The sequence below is a fragment of the Crinia signifera genome, chromosome 2 (genome assembly GCF_055691185.1).
Source record: "Crinia signifera chromosome 2, ASM5569118v1, whole genome shotgun sequence".
NCBI classification, from domain to species: domain Eukaryota; kingdom Metazoa; phylum Chordata; class Amphibia; order Anura; family Myobatrachidae; genus Crinia; species Crinia signifera.
This window is the reverse complement of record NC_139218.1, coordinates 26,358,234-26,378,048: the sequence shown is the minus strand read 5'-3', so window position 1 is coordinate 26,378,048 and position 19,815 is coordinate 26,358,234. Positions and strand designations below refer to the sequence as shown.

The window sequence follows — 19,815 nt, the reverse complement described above, 5'->3', positions numbered from 1 at the left end:
AAAAGTGATAAAATGGAGAGTGATAATCAGCCAGCCAATCAGCTCTTACCTGCCATGTCACAGATGGCAGGCAGGAGCTGATTGGCTGGCTGTTTATCTCTCTCCATTTTATCACTTTTGAAGCTTAGCGCATCTGGCCCCATTAACCTTGGACTATCCCAAAATGGTTTTGTCACTGTCGCTTGTGTAGTTTGCTGTCACACAGCATTGGAAGAAGTTGCATGTTTTCTGTGCATCGTAATAATGCTTAGTTCAAAAGCCGAGCAAACGGCAAATTTTAAATTCTGTTATATTGAATATATAACGCCCACAGAATGTTTTGAACATTCCACCGAACTGATCCTTAAAGGACAGAGTGTGTGTCAAGTTCACATGTGTTTAAGTGGAACAAAAGGTTTAGTGACGGTCGAGAGGATGTCGGAGATGATGAACATTCCAGAAGGTCTTGCACATCAAAAACAAACAAAAATGTGGACACAATGGAGAAAACTGTTCAAATAATTTATATCAATAAACGGAATGCAAAGGGAATGAATATCTAAATCAAACCAATATTGGGTGTGTCCACCCTTTTCCTTCAAAGCAGGTTAGGGATTTTGTAGGATTTTAGCCAGGTATATGATTAACCCTGGGGTAGCCAACCCTAGTCCTCGAGAGCTACCAACAGTGCATGTTTTGCAGGTCTCCTCACAGAATCACAAGTGAGCTAATTAGCTCCATCTGTGTATCTTTTAAAATGTGTCAGTGATTAATGAGTGCAGCTGTGCAGCAGCTAGGTTTTCTGGAAAATGTGAACTGTTGGTAGCTTTCGAGGGCTAGGGTTGGCTACCACTGGATTAACCAATCAAAGCAAACAGGTGATAATGATCATCATTTTCTTATGTAGATTTAAACAAAGTCATTAACTGAAACAGAAACAGCTGGGTAGGTGGCTTAAAACTGGGTGGGGAACAGCCAAACTCTGCTACGAAGATGAATTTGTGTTAGGCAGTTTCATGTCACGTATCATACACTATGGCAAGACTGAGCACAGCAACAAGACACTTACTAAGATGGGAGTAGCAACCAATCAGATTCTATCTGTTATCTTCTAGAACAGGGGTCCTCAAACTACGGCCCGCGGGCCAGATGCGGCCCACTGAGGACGTTTATGCGGCCCGCCGGGTTATGGCAAAATCAGACCGGAAGCAGCTCTAAAAGGAGTGCTGCGGGCCGCGGTCCCTCACCTTCTCCTTCACTGTCGGCGGCCATGTTCCTGTAGGCTTTTAAAACATGCCCGCGGCTACAGGAACATGGCCGACGGCCTCCAGGTCTATGTGGAGGAGGTTCCCTCTGATGCCTCAGACGCTGGGTGTGGACGTCATGACGATGACGCCGCCCGCCCATGCAAGTAGGAGCAGCAGGCTGTTGGAGGGGTGGAAGGGGAGTCGGGGACCGCTGCCGTATGAAGCATCAAGCAAGCTGGGAGCCGCAGCAGCAGGTGGGGATCAAACTCACACAAAAAATAAAGAATTCTGCTGTTTCCTGAGGTGTCCTTCTTTAAATGTGTTAAGGGGGAGCAGCCTGTTGTGTCCTCCTGTTATTATGCAGGGGAAGCAGCCTGTGATGTCATGGCAATATTAATAATAATGCCATGACACCACAGGCCGCTCTCCCTGTATAATATAAGTAATGCCATGACACCACAGGCCGCTCTCCCTGTATAATATAAGTAATGCCATGACACCACAGGCTGCTCCCCCTGTATAATAATAATGCCATGACACCACAGGCCGCTCTCCCTGTATAATATAAGTAATGCCATGACACCACAGGCCGCTCTCCCTGTATAATAATAATGCCATGACACCACAGGCTGCTCCCCCTGTATAATAATAATGCCATGACACCACAGGCCGCTCTCCCTGTATAATATAAGTAATGCCATGACACCACAGGCCGCTCTCCCTGTATAATAATAATGCCATGACACCACAGGCTGCTCCCCCTGTATAATAATAATGCCATGACACCACAGGCTGCTCCCCCTGTATAATATTTTATTATACAGGGGGAGCAGCCTGTGGTGTCATGGCATTATTATTATTATACAGGGGGAGCAGCCTGTGGTGTCCTATTTTACAGGGAGAGCAGCCTGTGGGGGTCTTGTTATTATACAGGGGGGAGAATTTAACTTTACTTCATTTTAAATATTGTATTTGTTCCCATTTTGTTTCTTCACTTTGAACTAAGATATATGCAGCGTGCATAGGAATTTGTTCATAGTCCGGTCTAGAAGCTGCTAAATACATAAGACGAGGAATCTGATTGGTTCTTCTGTGAGCATTTTGTATTTTTAAAGCATTCTTCTTTATTTATTTATTACCAGTTTCTTCCATAGCGCACACATACTCCACAGCGCATCAGTCCACATCAGTCCCTGCCCCAGTGGAGCTTACAGTCTATATTCCCTACCACATGTACACAGACATTCTAGGGTTAATTTGTTGGGGACCATTACACCATTGTGCATTATTATTTTGCAACATTTCTTCCAAACCTTTGCACAGTGTTATGTGTGTGGGTGTGTGAGGCCGACACAACCTTATTTTCTGTCCTTTCGTTGCCCTTGAATACCAGCATCATTTCAACAATGCTGTAACATTTGGGATACTGACAGTATATATATTTTTTATTTTTTTAAAGAAAATTATAAATTTTTATACAAGCACTATTCCCTGATGCTAATTGGATCCGCCGATCGATTTAGTGATCAATGGACATCGATGATCAGCGAGCTGTCGGGGCAATTGGTAAACAACATATTAAAATTCTCCAATTCACCAATCTCAATCCTTAACGGAATAGGTGAATTTACCAATCCCTCGAAAGGAGGCATCTGGAGAAAAAAGGGGAATTGCCTTAATTCTTCACTGATCTATGTGCTCCATATGTATGATTTAAAATTAATTGATTTAATTAACAATATGTTTCAACTCTCAATAAATGTAATGTGTTAAATTTCCCTATAATTTACGGAACCGTGCCAACCTACTGTACGATGCTTCTAAGTTGCAATAACATCAAATAAACACAAAGCTAATGTTATCTTAACTAAGCAGGGATCTACAAGATAACACACAGGAGTCCATAACTGACTGCTATAAGTACCTTCTATATCTATATGTGGTACGTCTGTGATCACCGGCACTACAAATATACAGTATACATAGTTAAAGGCAAAATGCTCTATGGCAAATGAAAATGGAGGGTTATTTTTGTTTTGCCCTCTACACGGGGTTGTTGAAGCATATGGGAGGGCCCAGTTGCTAGGGGGGGGGGGGTCGACAAACACTGATTATGACCATGCCTACTAATTATAACTTTTACTAAAACTACTATGGTGCACCCCCTCCTCCTTCGTGGACCCATACAAGTCCAGAGCAATAACTTAATTACCAGTCCACTCGGCACCCCTGCCTGTATGGTTGATCCAAAAGTCGGTGTCCTGACCATGAATAACAGAAAAATGTAAGTTCATATGGCAAGTTATTAATTTTTTGCCATTGTCTCTGCATCAATACACTTCTTCCATCGATGCTCGAACCACCTTGATTCCTTTCAGGAGAAAGTCCAGTGATTGGTCCTCAAACCAGTCCAGTACAGCAGTCAAGACATTGTCGTCAGACACAAAAGACTTTCCGTGACGGTGTTCCTTGACCTCTGAAAAGAGGAATATGTCACATGGGGCAGATCTGGGGAATAGGGGAGGGGGTGGTCAATCAATTTGAGCAAATTTCAATATTCTCCATTATACAACTATTAGCCATGTTGTTTCGTTTATTATTCAATAGCTGCAAAGGTAAAAGAATTGTGCTGTCATTTTCCAAAATGTTCTAGACCTCTAGTAGCATACCTTCGAACTGTCCCAATTTTCTGGGGACCGTCCCTTTTTTTGGGGGGGTCGGTCCCGCTTCCTGCCCCGGACACAGCATCTGTTCGTGCAGCCTCTACCAGCTAGCCATGCTCACGGAAAATAGGGCGCACACCCTTGTAGCTAGGCCACACCCCCCACATTTCATGTCCCTCTTCCCTGCAGTTCTATGTTGGGAGGTATGTAGTAGGGTACATACAGAAAGCACAGCAGTATTTGTCCACTGCAATACCTACAGTATACTGTAGACTTAATTCTACTTTATGTAATTGCTACTTGTCGATTTTTGCTATTCTGCGCATGCGTACACGCCCTGCAACGTGCATGAGCAAGACCTTAAACTGCGGTCACATTTTGGAAAATACAGACAGTAGTGACGACTGTATGGCGAAGCACTTCTGCGATGCGATTGTATTTTGCAATCACATCGGGGAGAGGGACCCAGAATGCTTTGCGGCCGTGCCTGATTTAGGCCCCCTTTGAGCGTCATCTTGAGATATGTTCCAATCATTTTAAAATATGCAATATCCTTTGAAGAAAAATTTTTTTTTCTTTATATTTAGAAAAAAAAATTGAATTTAAATTGAAACTGAAAAAAAATAAAAAAAGGTTTAAATTCCTACTTTTGTTAAACTGAAATATCAGATTTCGGCTTTCGGTTCCACTGCGCGGGGTGAATCACCCGTGCTGTACACACGTTCCCCAAGGCTGGTACTGTGTAGCAGTATGTTAACACTTATTCATTTGTGTTACTTTGGGCTAAATAAATCGATTGGCAAAATATATACTATACTGTATAAAGTGTACATATATATGTGTGTGTGTTTCCATTGGAAGATATAAGGAGCATATGTAAGTACTTGACAGCTAATTCTCACTTGCAGACAGTCAGAGAGTTTATGCCCCCACAGACAGCAGTATTCCGAGTCCGTAATTGGCGTCCTTCCACCAGGGGATCACTGGCATCTATTACAGTGATAAGTTTGGGAAAGTGATTTCATCTCCCACAGCAAGTTCTGCGCGGCCTCTGCGTCCTAATAGAGAGGTCTATAATCGGGTCCGGTATGGTATGCCGGTGATCAAAATCCCGACGCCGGAATCCTGACCGCCACAATGCCGTCAAGGGGGGGATGTGGATCACACCCCCCCCCCCCCCTTGCAGGCTCGCTGCACTCGCCACACAGGGGGCCCGGTGCCTTGCTACGCTCAGCACACTATTTTATTCTCCCTCTATGGGTGTCGTGGACACCCACAGAGGGACAAAGTGTCGGCATTGCGGCGGTTGTGATTCCGTCGTCGGTATTTCGACCACCGGCATATTGACCACATCCCCTATAATCACCTACATTATCCACTGACATTAGGTTGACCACTAAAGGACAACATGGCTTAGCTTGACACATGGAATGGGTTGACAGGGGTAAGGTCGACATGGTCGGAAGGTCCACACAAGCATTAGGTGGTCAATGGGAAGGTCAACAGTGAAAAGGTCGACATGAGTTTAAAAATGACCCGATTTTCTACGTAAGTTGACATGGATACGGTATCACTGTACCGCATCCATACGCATGGCTCGCTGCTCTTGCCATGCTTCGGGGACGGTGCTTTCTCTCCCACCACGCCTTGGTGGTTGGTAGGGTATGAAATACCGCCTCTTGGGAAAAAAAGTGAAAAACTCATATTGACCTTTTGACTGTCGACCTTCCCATTGTTGACCTAACGCTTGTGTTGACCTTCTGACCCTGTCGACCTTTCGTGTGTCGACCTAATGTTTGTCAACATAGCGACCGTTTCCCAGCACTAATTATGTTCTAAAATAAAGCTGTCTATAGGTCTAGGGCAGGGGTGGCCAAACCGGTCCTCCAGATTTACCAACCGTCCATGTTTTCCAAATCACCCAGCTGGGGCACAGCTGTAGTCATTACTAAGTGTCACATTTCCCAGATCACCTAGCTGGTGCACAGCTCTAGTCATTACTAACTGTCACACTCCCCAGATCACCTAGCTGGTGCACAGCTGTAGTCATTACTAACTGTCACATTCCCCAGATCACCTAGCTGGTGCACAGCTCTAGTCATTACTAACTGTCACATTCCCCAGATCACCTAGCTGGTGCACAGCTGTAGTCATTACTAACTGTCACACTCCCCAGATCACCTAGCTGGTGCACAGCTCTAGTCATTACTAACTGTCACACTCCCCAGATCACCTAGCTGGTGCACAGCTCTAGTCATTACTAACTGTCACATTCCCCAGATCACCTAGCTGGTGCACAGCTCTAGTCATTACTAACTGTCACATTCCCCAGATCACCTAGCTGGTGCACAGCTGTAGTCATTACTAACTGTCACACTCCCCAGATCACCTAGCTGGTGCACAGCTCTAGTCATTACTAACTGTCACACTCCCCAGATCACCTAGCTGGTGCACAGCTCTAGTCATTACTAACTGTCACACTCCCCAGATCACCTAGCTGGTACACAGCTGTAGTCATTACTAACTGTCACATTTCCCAGATCACCTAGCTGGTGCACAGCTGTAGTCATTACTAACTGTCACATTCCCCAGATCACCTAGCTGGTGCACAGCTGTAGTCATTACTAACTGTCACATTCCCCAGACCACCTAGCTGGGGCACAGCTGTAGTCATTACTAACTGTCACATTTCCCAGATCACCTAGCTGGTGCACAGCTGTAGTCATTACTAAATGTCACATTCCCCAGATCACCTAGCTGGGCCACAGCTGTAGTCATTACTAACTGTCACATTCCCCAGATCACCTAGCTGGTGCACAGCTGTAGTCATTACTAACTGTCACATTCCCCAGATCACCTAGCTGGGGCACAGCTGTAGTCATTACTAACTGTCACATTCCCCAGATCACCTAGCTGGGGCACAGCTGTAGTCATTACTAACTGTCACATTTCCCAGATCACCTAGCTGGTGCACAGCTGTAGTCATTACTAACTGTCACATTCCCCAGATCACCTAGCTGGTGCACAGCTGTAGTCATTAATAACTGTCACATTCCCCAGATCACCTAGCTGGTGCACAGCAGTAGTCATTACTAACTGTCACATTCCCCAGATCACCTAGCTGGTGCACAGCTGCAGTCATTACTAACTGTCACATTCCCCAGATCACCTAGCTGGTGCACAGCTGTAGTCATTAATAACTGTCACATTCCCCAGATCACCTAGCTGGTGCACAGCTGTAGTCATTGCTAACTGTCACATTCCCCAGATCACCTAGCTGGTGCACAGCTGTAGTCATTACTAACTGACACATTCCCCAGATCACCTAGCTGGTGCACAGCTGTAGTCATTACTAACTGTCACATTTTCAAACCTGCTGCATTCATTCCTACTATAGGAATATAGAACTATAGCCACAGGTTGCCTGATACACATGAACTGTTGGTAGATCTTGAACAGGTTTGGTCACCCCTGGTGTAGGGGATTGGACTACCAGCTCGATAGCTGCCTGTCACCATACTGGACGCAGATATCTGCACATGCGGCCAGCAAAATCGCTGGCCATCCCAATGAACGTTCGATCTGGTCAATGCAATGGCATTTGGAGCTGGTGATAAATCCCATCGCACAATGTTCACAATGTTCTGGAACCTTATTGCTGGGTCCCTTGCGTTGGCACGTAGTCGTTTATTACAGTGGTTTGTTGTCGCAGTTACAGTAGTTCTAGAGTCACCTTGTGGTTATCCTTATCCTGAAGGAGATTTATTGATATTGACAGATAATGGCCGGAACTTTTCTTTAAAAGCTGGGAACATTGAAGGGGTGGGGCTTATTGGGGCACAAAGGGCTGGCCTTTTCTGTTCCAGGATCGGTTCTCTGCCATCCAGTGGCGGCTCCAGGGGTGGGGCAAAACCATCAACCATTGGTATCACACAGTCGATGATTGTCTGAATGACTAATTCTGCTGATTACAGTAAATTAGGTGTTTTCTTATGCAAAGTTGAAAACCCCAACTTCAGGCAAAGATGGGGGTATTATTTTGCCGATAGGCTGGGTCTTTGAGTGTATAGTTAATAAATACTGTATACAGGTGTATTAGAAGTTACCCTGTCAGTGTCTGGCAGTACGCCTGCGGTTTTCCTGGCAGTGGCTGAGAGTTACTGCCGCTCACACTGCGTACAGTATGCTGCCGATGCATGTAAGCTGGGACAGGAATAGGCCTGCACTCGCTGCGTTACATTTCTCCATCATGGGGAGTAGGACTCCCACAAAGGGCCGTCTGGTTCAGTACTAGGCCTCGCGAAACATACTTGAAGCAATTCATTGTGTTTCCTTAAAGCATCAATACTTGGACGAGGAAGAAGTTCACACAGCATTAAAATACAATATGCTCCGTCTCTAGAACAGATTGTTAGATGAGACAACATGTCTGCTCCTGTTACTACTGTACCCTATGGCGGATGCTGGTACCCACATGACAGAAGAGATGATTCTCTCTCCCGTGTTCATGTCAGCACTTACAGTATGTGGCTGGACGTCTTTTTACATCTCCGATAATCGCACGGACGCGACTACTTAAACTGCTGTATCTAGGGATGGCCATCGACCATCGATGATTAGAAAACATTGATGGTTTATGGCCGATGTTGAATAGTTTTGACATCGATGGGGGAGAACCAGATGGTTTCCCACCATCGATGTCAGGCTTAACTGAATAGTTTCGTTTTTATTTTTTCATCTAGCGCCCGGGACACGGAGCATAGCTCCGCCCCCAACTCCCATGAAGCCCAGCCCCTGCATTTTGATTGGCCCAGAGGCCAATCTTTCAAAGCAAATGGATGACCATCGATATGTAAAAACATCGGTGGGCACCCATTGCATATTTATACAACATCGATGGTTAGTTGCACTTTTGCCATCGATGTCAACCATCGATGGCAAAGATGGTCATCCCTAGCTGTCTCATTGAGACTGCAGTTTAAATAGGGGGGGGGGGGGGGTGTTTGACGGCTGCCTGACGTCACATGCTGCTGCTGTGACCTGAACCATGGCGGCCTGTACTCTGTCAGCCCAGCAGATCACTCAACTTTTGACATCTCAAAGACTGTGCGAGATAAGGGACAGATACTGATTGGTTGCTTTGGGCAACTGCTGAACTGTATCTCTGTACAGGGCTTTATATATCCCCCCATTAATGTTTACAATCTGTCCTTAGATTCTTGCAGCCCCTCCACACGGATTTCAGGTCCTCAGCTGCCAAAAAGGGAAATAAGGAGAAATGTGGCAAAGACCCTTCCTTGCCAAACTCTGGCATCACACCATGTGGGCAGGCAGCTAGGGCAAGCTAGAAACCTCAGTGTTCCCCGGGAAACATTGAAAGCCCTCTACATCTGATAGCTCCTCCTCCATCAATTTTAGACCCTCCCACCTCACCACACTCCCCAGTAGCGTAACTATAAAAACTTAATTTGGCCCTTATTCTGGTTGACTCGCTCGGGCGCAAATTCACACCCTTGCGAGTCATCCAGAACCCGCCCTGCGAATGGTGGTACGGCGCCCCCTTTGCACGCCAGGTTTGTTCGCCCGGCATGCAAATGGATGTTTTACATAAACAACCATTCGCATGCCAGTGGGAACCTCCCCCTTCGTTCGATGGTCGCAATTGTGTAGGTACCCCCCCCTTTATTAAGCATGCCCCAAGCAATTTAACTTTCCATTCGGAGTTGCACTATTTAAGCCCTGATGTTTTTTGTCTTCTTGGATGCTTAAAATAAATTAACTGGATACAAATCTGCTGGTAGTTCTGAAAGCTGCATATTATCTGTAACATCTATACATGATGAGGGGGGGGGTCCAGCTTGTGTAATATAGGCAAATGAAGAAGCAGTGGAGAAACGCGCCTTATACTTAGCTCCCACGGGTGCATTATTTTTCCATAGAAGCAGCGCACATAGACCTTCTCTTATCACTTGTGAGCTTCAGCAGGCTGTATTCTTCCTTCTTAGTCATTTCAAAGGGTATCCCTTTCCTTTGTGGAATTGTTTTGACAGGCGGTAACGTACTATCGCTGTGGCTTTAATTAACTGAACAAAACCATTGCTTAAATGTACAAAGCTGAATAGATTTCCTCCGTAACTCTCATATTCAGCTTTTATTAAACTCTGTGCGGTCTCCTATTTCTCATTCACAGGGCGTTGGGTAATACAATGATCCTGTGGTAGAAATGTCATACCATGAATAATTTGGGGACCAGCGCTCTATTAGTACGCAGGACAAAAACCAACATCAGAGCAATTCATTTTTACTTACATTGCGTCTGACTTAGAGTTGGCGGCATAACTGCAATAAGAGCGCTGAGGGTTAGTCGGACCTGATCGCACGGCGGGGGCGATAAGCGAGTTATGGCGCATGCGCAACGCCAACCTGCGATACAATCCAGCACTTTTTTTGGGAATCGATGACCGTGCGCAAGTTCATTGACAGAAAGCTGGCGTTTGCAGGTGGTAGCCAGCCATTTTCTGGGAGTGTCCAGAAAATGGACAGGCGTGCCCAGGCATTTGAGGGGAAGTCATGTGACCTCAGCACTGGCCCTGACCAGCATGTTTCTATCGCAGTCCTGGTCTACGCAGAGACTACACACACTAGCAAAATCATTCAATGCTGAGCGGCTTGCGTAGGGATCTGCTGCTAATTGCCAGTCTACAATTCTCAGGCAGGATTTCACTGTTGCTGGACGGCAATTACCTTAATGCAAATTAGCAGCCCAGCGATCAGGTCTGAATGACCCCATAGACCTAAACACTGAGAATTACATTTTTTATGTGTTGCCTAGTTACCGGCCTGTCACAATGACAGAACAACATAACAGCGCCCATACAGTACAACACTTAAATTGCTCTGGCAGATACCATCTAGTGGCAGGCAATGTGCACAGCACTTGAATCCCCCCCCCCCCCCTTAGAGGTGATGAGCAGCATAATCCTTTTATTATTACAGGATTTACACCTGTACATATTGGCATAGATTATATTTAGGGGTATATTTGGAAATCTTTATGTTCTGGACCCAATAATTATCATTTTTCCTACAGCCCTCCTGCACATGTGCAGTCCGATGACCACAAGTGGAGCATGCTGGGAATGGATCCTGGGTATCCCACCCCCAGTAGCTCTTGATGTATATGATGTCATATGTCCTGCCAGGCTGTGTCTCGGCAGCGGGACCCCCAGGAATTTCATTTTTACCCCATTTTGAAAAACATCTCGTCGACCGTTGCCGTATTGAACATTTGACTATGTTGATCTTTTGACAGTGTCAACCATATAGCACTGATGTAGATCCCTACTTGGAAAAGTTACCCATAGCCAAAAAGTATCTTCGTAATCAGATGTCATGGCTAATAATTGTCAAGTCATACACATGCTGAGGCTGTATGTCCAGGCCTGGACAACCTGTGGCTCTACTGCTGTAGCAAAACTACTTATCCCAGCATGCCCTGCCACAGTATTGCTATTAAGGAATGCAAAAAGTGTTGCAAGGCATGCTGGGATGTGTAGTCACAGGTTGGCCAGGCCTGCTGTAGTAGCTTCAGTCACACAATCAACAAACCAAAAACAAAACAGGCCATCGGTGATTGTTCTCAACGATCATGTGGAACATTGGTCACTTGTCTCTACAGATTCTACAGATAAGGAGCTGACACTCATGAGGGGAAGAATTAGCCAAGATAGGATTGTGCCAACTAATATCATATTTGGGTATAAATTTAAAAATGTTACCAAAATGACAGGCTTTATATGTAATTATAATACAGAAACAACCCGTGTTATGTACATTATCTATTCATTGGATGAATACACAGCATGCACATTGTAATTCCCTGAAATAAAGTTTCCTTTGCTTTGAATGATAGGTGAAAAAGGTTCCATTTGCTTACTGTCTTTTTTCCCTTCCTTCGGCAGGTCCTTTCTATGGGAATGATGACGGAATACTACCATTACTTCTTCACAACAATGGTAAGACTTAATGCCGGTTTCACCCTTTGCTGATGGATCGGGCCGAGAAATCGGCCCAAATCTGATATCTTTGATGTCCCCTCGGGTCCGATGAGCAGTCCCATGCGCATCAGACCTGAGTCGGAGGCCGGACCCACCTTTGGGCGGTGGGTAACAGAGGTCGCATGTGATACATGACATGTGAAAGGAACAAATAAGGGTGTAGGAGGGGTAATGCGCCCCTTTTACTGCAGCCTGACAAAGTTACCCTGGGTATACCACACCCTGCACAGATTACTTCCCAGAAATGGAGAACCGCATCAGGCGCTGTCTTTAAAGTGTACCAGTGACCTTTTTCTCTATGAATATTTAAATATTGGGGAGAGACGAAGTCGTCATCCAACGATGTTCATTCAGCTCTCTCCAAATGCAACTGAACATTTATCAAGGCCCTATTTTCACATCAAAGGTTTCTTTCGTAGAGAGTAGATCTCCCGGCTCCTCCCACTTTAGGATAACACGTGTTCCCCTTTTGCAACCTACTGACCTTTTCCACAGGCCCTATTTTCATACAAAGGTTTCTTTTCCTCTCGAATTCTATGGTTCAATAGCCGAGGTGCTTCTGTATACCATATCAATAAATCATGGCCCCTCAAATCAACTCACCTCTCAAAGAGGCCCTAAATTCACCAAAAGGTTTCTTTGTACTTCCTCTTGAATCAGGCTACACCATCCTCGGAGTCATCCATCGATAAAAAGCTGGTTTTAATCCAAAAACTTATACAAAAAATACAGCATATCAGGTAAGACAAACATAGATAAAAAAACAGATAAAAAACTAGCAGCACTATAAACAGACAGAGTCTCCCACCGCCACTCCCAATCCGGATAGAAATGGTGATGGTCCCAGATGGAAAAATGGGTAAAGATCTCCGGTACTTGTGTATTTTGGCGGCGCCCATCGCATCGCATACCATAGCGCATACGATGGTATGCGATGTGACGCGATATCGTACGATAGTGCACGATGGCATACAATTTTGAAATTGTATGCCATTGTACATGGCATACAATGCCATACGATGCGATTAAACATTGTATAAGCACCCTAATGGGTGCTTATACAATGTTAAGCACCCAAATGGGTGCTTACAATGTTAAATGCACCCCCACGCCACCCCCCACTATAAACGTGAACCCGAAGCGTGGCGAGCGCAGCGGTACGCGTCCTACGACCTTTTCATACCCCCATTATCCACGTCGGCGTGGAGTTGAGAATAGAATAGCGCTCGCCACACTATTCTATTCTCAACTCCACGCCGACGTGGATGGTGGGGGTATGAAAAGGTCGTAGGACGCGTACCGCCGCCCCTCGCGGGCTCGCTGCGCTCGCCACGCTTTGGGTTCACGTTTATAGTGGGGGGGTGGCGTGGGGGTGCATTTAACATTGTAAGCACCCATTAGGGTGCTCAAAAGCACCCTTTAGGGTGCTTATACGATTTTTTATCGTATAGGGGGTCAAAATCGCGTCGCATCGCATCGTATGCCATCGGGTGCATGGCATGCGATGCGATCCGTTCATCATACGACGGACATCGGGGGCGCCGCCAAAATACACAAGTACCAGATCTCTGCTGATTATGGCTCCTCTCTACTCACCAGCATGTTTCGGCTATATTACCCCATTTTCAAGGTGTGGAGGTCCTAAAGTGGGAGGAGCCAGGATGATCTATTCTCTACGAAAGAAACCTTTTGATGTGAAATTAGGGCTTTGAGAAAAGGTCAGTTTCATTTGGAGAGAGCTGAATGAACATCGTTGAATGACGACTTCATCTCTCCCCAACATGTGAAAGGACTTTGCATGCGATCTTGCCGCCCGGGAAGGTCCCAGGTGGCTTGCAGGGGTTCGGCTGACCATACACTGCTTCGATACATCGCAGTAGTATATGGCCACCTTTACACTCAATGACACGGTGAAATCTGAAATGAGCATTTACATACTTCCACGGCAAGAGGTCGGCTACAATTGCAGCCATCTCTGAATCAGTCTCATTGTTCCTGTTATAAGCAGAACCAGTAACACAATTAGAGCAATATCCCCAATGGGATTGGCTCGCTCCATCTGCAAAGAACCCTTTGATACGCTGATTAAAAGACTATAATGGCCTGCTCAGTCCCTTGTTCAACTCACCTTTATAAGTCGGACTGTCCTTGGATATATGAGCATTAGCAACCATGACTAATTTACCCAGAGCAACCAATCAGAATGTAGCCATCATTTCTATAATGCACGCTAGAAAATGCTTGAAGGAATCTGATTGGTTGCTATTAGCAACTTCCCCACTTTTCACTTTTAGAAGCTTCAGTAAATTTCCCCACAGAATTTTATACAATATACAAGTTACTTGTAATGGAATTCCTAAAATACTCTTTTTAGCCGGTAACTCCAAAATAACTATTCATTATTATTGTGGCATTTGATTATATTAGGCGTGAAATTTTTACTTTGGGCTCACAGAGTCGTTAATCATGATTTAATGACTCCAAATTCTTTATGACTCACTCTAATTATTTGACTTTCTTCTTCCCCAGCAATTGTATTAGAATTTCTGCAGCTCAGTTTGCACACAGTAATAGAGGACGGGAGCGGAGGATTGTAATGAGCTCCCCTCTGGGATTAAAGCAGTGAACCTTAATTCAATTCATTCAATCATCCCGCAGTTAGTGGCATAACTTGGAGCTATGGTGCTGTGCTAATAGCCTCCTATTCTGCTATTAAACTCATGGAAAGTCTACAATAAACTCCGATAAAAATATTTGGACGTAGGGGTCTAGTTACTAAGCTTGGCTGTAAAATGCTTCAATACTAACCATTCCTCCTCCCAAATATCATACCTAACACTTCCGTTAGGGTGGCCAATATCGGGATTGGCGTAATTTGGACCTAAAATTGCGTGGATTGAACTCCCGGTTTGGAGTCTCCAATCCGGGGATTTCAGTATTAGACTGCGCACATTATAACGCCGGGCTGCGTCTGAGCACCCGCTGCCCATCTAACATAGACGCTGCCCGGCTGCTTCCATCTCCGGATGTGTGGGTCTGCATGGCATGACGTGGTCAGAGGTCACACTGCGCAGCCCGTCGCTCTGCTGCACCACCACCATCCCACAGCCTAACCCTACTCTCCTGCAGCCTACCCCTAACCCTCCATCCCATCCCCTAACCCTTCCATCCTCCAGCCTAACCATAACTCACTGCTCCTATAGCAGTGGTTCCCAAACTGTGTGCCTAGGCTCCCTGGGGTGCCTCGGAGCACTTGCATGGGTGTCTCAGGTTGGTGGTCCAGAACCAATTCAAATTATTTATGAATGAATGAAATAGGCAAAATCAGTGCTTGCGGCTTCCAATAATGAAATATTTGGGTAAACAGAAGTGAATCATGTTCCTCACCATATAATTGGACCTAGGGATAAAATTTAATTGCAACTTATTTAACTTAATATTTTTTTCTGAAATTCTCAGTAAAAAAACTTTTGGCCTAGGGGTGCCGTGAAAAAAATTCTTATACTTTTAGGGTGCCATGGCTCAGAAAGTTTGGGAACCACTGTCCTATAGCCTTCTATAAATAAACGTACTACTACTACTTCTCCCAACCCTTCCATCCCACAGCCTAACCCTACTCTCCTGCAGCCTACCCCTAACCCTCCATCCCATCCCCTAACCCTTCCATCCTCCAGCCTAACCATAACTCACTGCTCCTATAGCCTTCTTCCAACCCTTCTATCCTACAGCCTAACCCTACTCTCCTGCAGCCTACCCCTAACCCTCCGTCCTATCTCCAAACCCATCCATCCTCCAGCCTAACCATAACTCACTGCTCCCATAGCCTTCTCCTAACCCTTCCATCCCACAGCCTAACCCTACTCTCCTGCAGCCTACCCCTAACCCTCCGTCCTATCTCCAAACCCATCCATCCTCCAGCCTAACCATAACTCACTGCTCCCATAGCCTTCTCCTAACCCTTCCATCCCACAGCCTAACTCTACTCTCCTGCAGCCTACCCCTAACCCTCCATCCCATCTCCAAACCCATCCATCCTCCAGCCTAACCATAACTCACTGCTCCCATAGCCTTCTCCTAACCCTTCCATCCCACAGGCTAACCCCACTCTCCTGCAGACTTCTCTGTACCTTCTGTCCTGCAGCCTAACCCTCCTATCCTGCAACCTAACCCTCCTGTCCAGCAGCCTAACCCTCCTATCCTGCAACCTAACCCTCCTATCCTGCAGCCTAGCTTTACCGCATCTGTCCAGCAGCCTAACCCTAATTCCTCCAATCCCACCCTCCTATCTTCCAGCCTAACCATAACTCACTGCTCCTGCAGCCTTATCCTAACCGTTCCATGTTCCAGCCTAACACACCTCTCCCGCAGTGTGTGTGTGTGTGTGTGTGTGTGTGTAAATATATATAATATAATATGAAAAACAGAAATAATGGAAGACCAATGATGAATTAAATTATACATTTAGCTCAATAAATCATGACATACGATCAAGAAATGTTAATGGCTTCTTACCAAACATTTGATGGTGAAAGCTTCTCTATGTTTCTAAAAATCCCTCAGTAGCTTGTGGGAGTATAACACACTTTGCTGTGATGCTTTAAAATGCAAAAGAATAAACATCTTATAGTATGGTGTATGCAGCTTAAGCAATAATAATACGGTTTCAATGGCCTTTTGTCCCATATAAAATGTAGAATTGCTCATATGATGCTGTTTGGGGAATTGCAAGATGTACTCCAAGAGATTGTGAAACCTTTGAAGCTCAGAAAAATTATGTATAATGTAGTATTACTGCATAGTGAATCTTAAAAACACATTTAAATATATACATGCAAAAATAAAATGTATCTGGATTTACTAAGAGTCCTCAAGTGGTTTACTGAAGCCTGAAGAAGTTCTGTCAATGAAACGCGTAGGTCCTCTAAGGGTGATGCACTGATGCTGACTTTATATTTTGTCCTTGCATTTCCTAATATTCCATCCACATGGTAATACCTCCAGTATGCTACTACTTTTACATTTTTGTGGCTTCAGGTTCTGACGCCTCTTTTACTCCTTATTTTGTCTAACAGGACCTGTTTGCACTTGACCTTGAGCCATACCGCTACAGTGGAGTAAATATGACTGGATTCCGCCTACTTAACATTGACAACCCTCAGGTGTCATCAGTGGTTGATAAGTGGTCTATGGAACGTCTACAGGCACCACCCAAACCCGAGACCGGCCTTCTCGATGGGATGATGACAGTGAGTACGGATGCAAAAAAGCACAGCTCTGTAATGTACTCATTATGCGTCATTAGAGTGGCAGCTGTAGAATTAGCAAGCACCCTCCTATAGGCACTCTTATTCGAAAGATGGAAAAGTCATTTTTCAAACCTTGTCCCTCAGAGAAATGTATGGTGAGTTGTGTGGCCACAGGTATTAGCCCCTGCACTGCAGAAAGGGGTGGAATCCAGAGAAGGGGGGAGATCTCCTTCCAAGCTGGCATCCATACAATTAGGGGCACCCACATGTTGAAAAAAAAACAGAAAGTATTTCTTTGTGGATTCATAGGATGGTGAATAAATCCCATTTCCTTGTAGTTCAGTTCAGTCCTTTATGTAACAAAAAAAAAGAAAAACTATTTCCCATATTAGCAGCATAGGATTAAAGCACACATTGGAACTGATTTAGGCAGCTTTGGTCACCAACTTGCATCTCAGTTGGAGAAAGGATGTCTAGATGTCTACCAAAGTGGACAGGTGTGCAAAGAAAGAAGGGGGAAGAAGCGTGCGCACGCCTTCCAAACTGTGGTGTTTGGTAAACTATGCAAAGAGGGCAGCAATTGTGTGGAATAGGTAAAGTATGGAGACGGCACATATTTATGGGAACAGGATGGGGAGGGAACATAATTAGGGGAATGAGAGGGAACATATTTAGGGGACTGGGTATGGAGTGGGAACATATTTAGGGGAAAGGGATTGGGAAGGGCACATAGGGGAATAGGGATGGGGAGTGAACATATTTAGGGGAATAGGGATGGGGAGTGAACATATTTAGGGGAATAGGGATGGGGAGTGAACATATTTAGGGGAATAGGGATGGGGAGTGAACATATTTAAGGGAATAGGGATGAGAAGGAGACATTTAGGGGAATAGGGGTGGGGAGGGGACATATTTAGTGGACTGGGGAATGAGAGGGAACATGTTTAGGAGAAAGGGTTGGGGAGGGCACATAGGGGAAAAGGGATGGCGAGTGAACATATTTAGGGGAATAGCGATGGAGAGGGCACATATTTAAGGGAATAGGGATGAGAAGGAGACATTTAGGGGAATAGGGGTGGGGAGGGGACATATTTAGGGGGAATAATGATGGGGAGGGGAAATATTTAGAAGACTCTCATCTTGCACCAGCTTTTACTATTTATTGTTTGCCCTACAGTATATTGCGCCTGTGTTTTGATTTTGGCATAGATGCGTTTATTACAGCTGACTACACCAATCACTTACACCTTTATTTAAAAATAACATTGTTGATGTCATCGCCACTTTCCGTGAAAGGTTCCACAGGTCAGTCTTTCATGTGACATCATTTACACTTTTACACTGTGCCTCATACACGCTTAGTCATGCATGTCCCACCGCACCCGTACAAAAGGAGGACCTCTTGTGGTGTGTTTTGGGTACTGTTTGTAACAAGTTTACTCATCTCATATACTCTATTTGGTACTCTTTACCTATCACGGCGCCCATCGCGGGCATCGCGGGTACATTTATGTCTGGCCGCGACGCGACCGACGCGATGCCCGCGATTTCCCATTGAAACCCATGTTAAACATGGAAATCGCGTCGGTCGCGTCGCGGCCGGCCATAAATGTGCACACGATGGCCGCGACGCGATGCCCACGATTTGATATAGGAATCTATGTTAAAAGGCCCGATGGACACGATTTTCATGTTAAATGGCTGAATGGACCCGATTTTACCATAGCAAACAATGTTAAATGGGCCTTAGAGCCCAAATACTTACCCTGAACTCTGAAATGGCCCCCCCAATTGTTTACGCCACCCCACGATCAACGTCAACCCGAAGCGTGGCGAGCGCAGCGAGCCCGCGAGGGGCGGCGGTACGCGTCCTCCGACCTTTTCATACCCCCACTATCCACGTCGGCGTGGAGTTGAGAATAGAATAGTGTGGCGAGCGTAGCGAGCCACCGAGCCCGAAGCGTGGCGAGCGCAGCGAGCCCCGCAAGGGGACGCGGATACCTTCACAGGTAAACGCATCCCCTCGCGGGCTTCACAGGTGTCCGCGTCGCCACGGACACCTGTGAAGCCCGCGAGGGGACGCGTATAGCTGTGAAGGTATCCGCGTCCCCTCGCGGGGCTCGCCACGCTTCGGGCTCGGTGGCTCGCTACGCTCGCCACACTATTCTATTCTCAACTCCACGCCGACGTGGATAGTGGGGGTATGAAAAGGTCAGAGGACGCGTACCGCCGCCCCTCGCGGGCTCGCTGCGCTCGCCACGCTTCGGGTTGACGTTGATCGTGGGGTGGCGTAAACAATTGGGGGGGCCATTTCAGAGTTCAGGGTAAGTATTTGGGCTCTAAGGCCCATTTAACATTGTTTCCTATGGTCAAATCGGGTCCATTCAGCCATTTAACATGAAAATCGTGTCCATCGGGACTTTTAACATTGATTCCTATGGCAAATCGTGGGCATCGCGTCGCGGCCATCGTGTGCACATTTATGGCCGGCCGCGACCGACACGATGTCCATGTTTAACATGGTTTTCAATGGGAAATCGTGGACATCTCGTCACGTGCGGGCATCTTTAGCCCGCATACGACGCGACCGACACGATTTTTTACCTCACGATGCCCACGATCA

At 45.9% G+C, this 19,815-nt stretch overlaps 1 protein-coding gene across 1 annotated transcript in view; it reads left to right on the top strand.

Annotated features, from left to right (window-relative positions):
- LOC146059526 (glutamate receptor ionotropic, kainate 1-like) overlaps nucleotides 1-19,815 on the top strand; it is a 225,367-nt gene that overhangs the window by 184,540 nt on the left and 21,012 nt on the right. Inside the window, exons 5-6 of the mRNA XM_083171836.1 lie at nucleotides 11,851-11,904; nucleotides 17,019-17,192. Coding sequence (XP_083027962.1) covers nucleotides 11,851-11,904; nucleotides 17,019-17,192 — 228 coding nt within the window. The remainder of the gene's footprint in view (nucleotides 1-11,850; nucleotides 11,905-17,018; nucleotides 17,193-19,815) is intronic.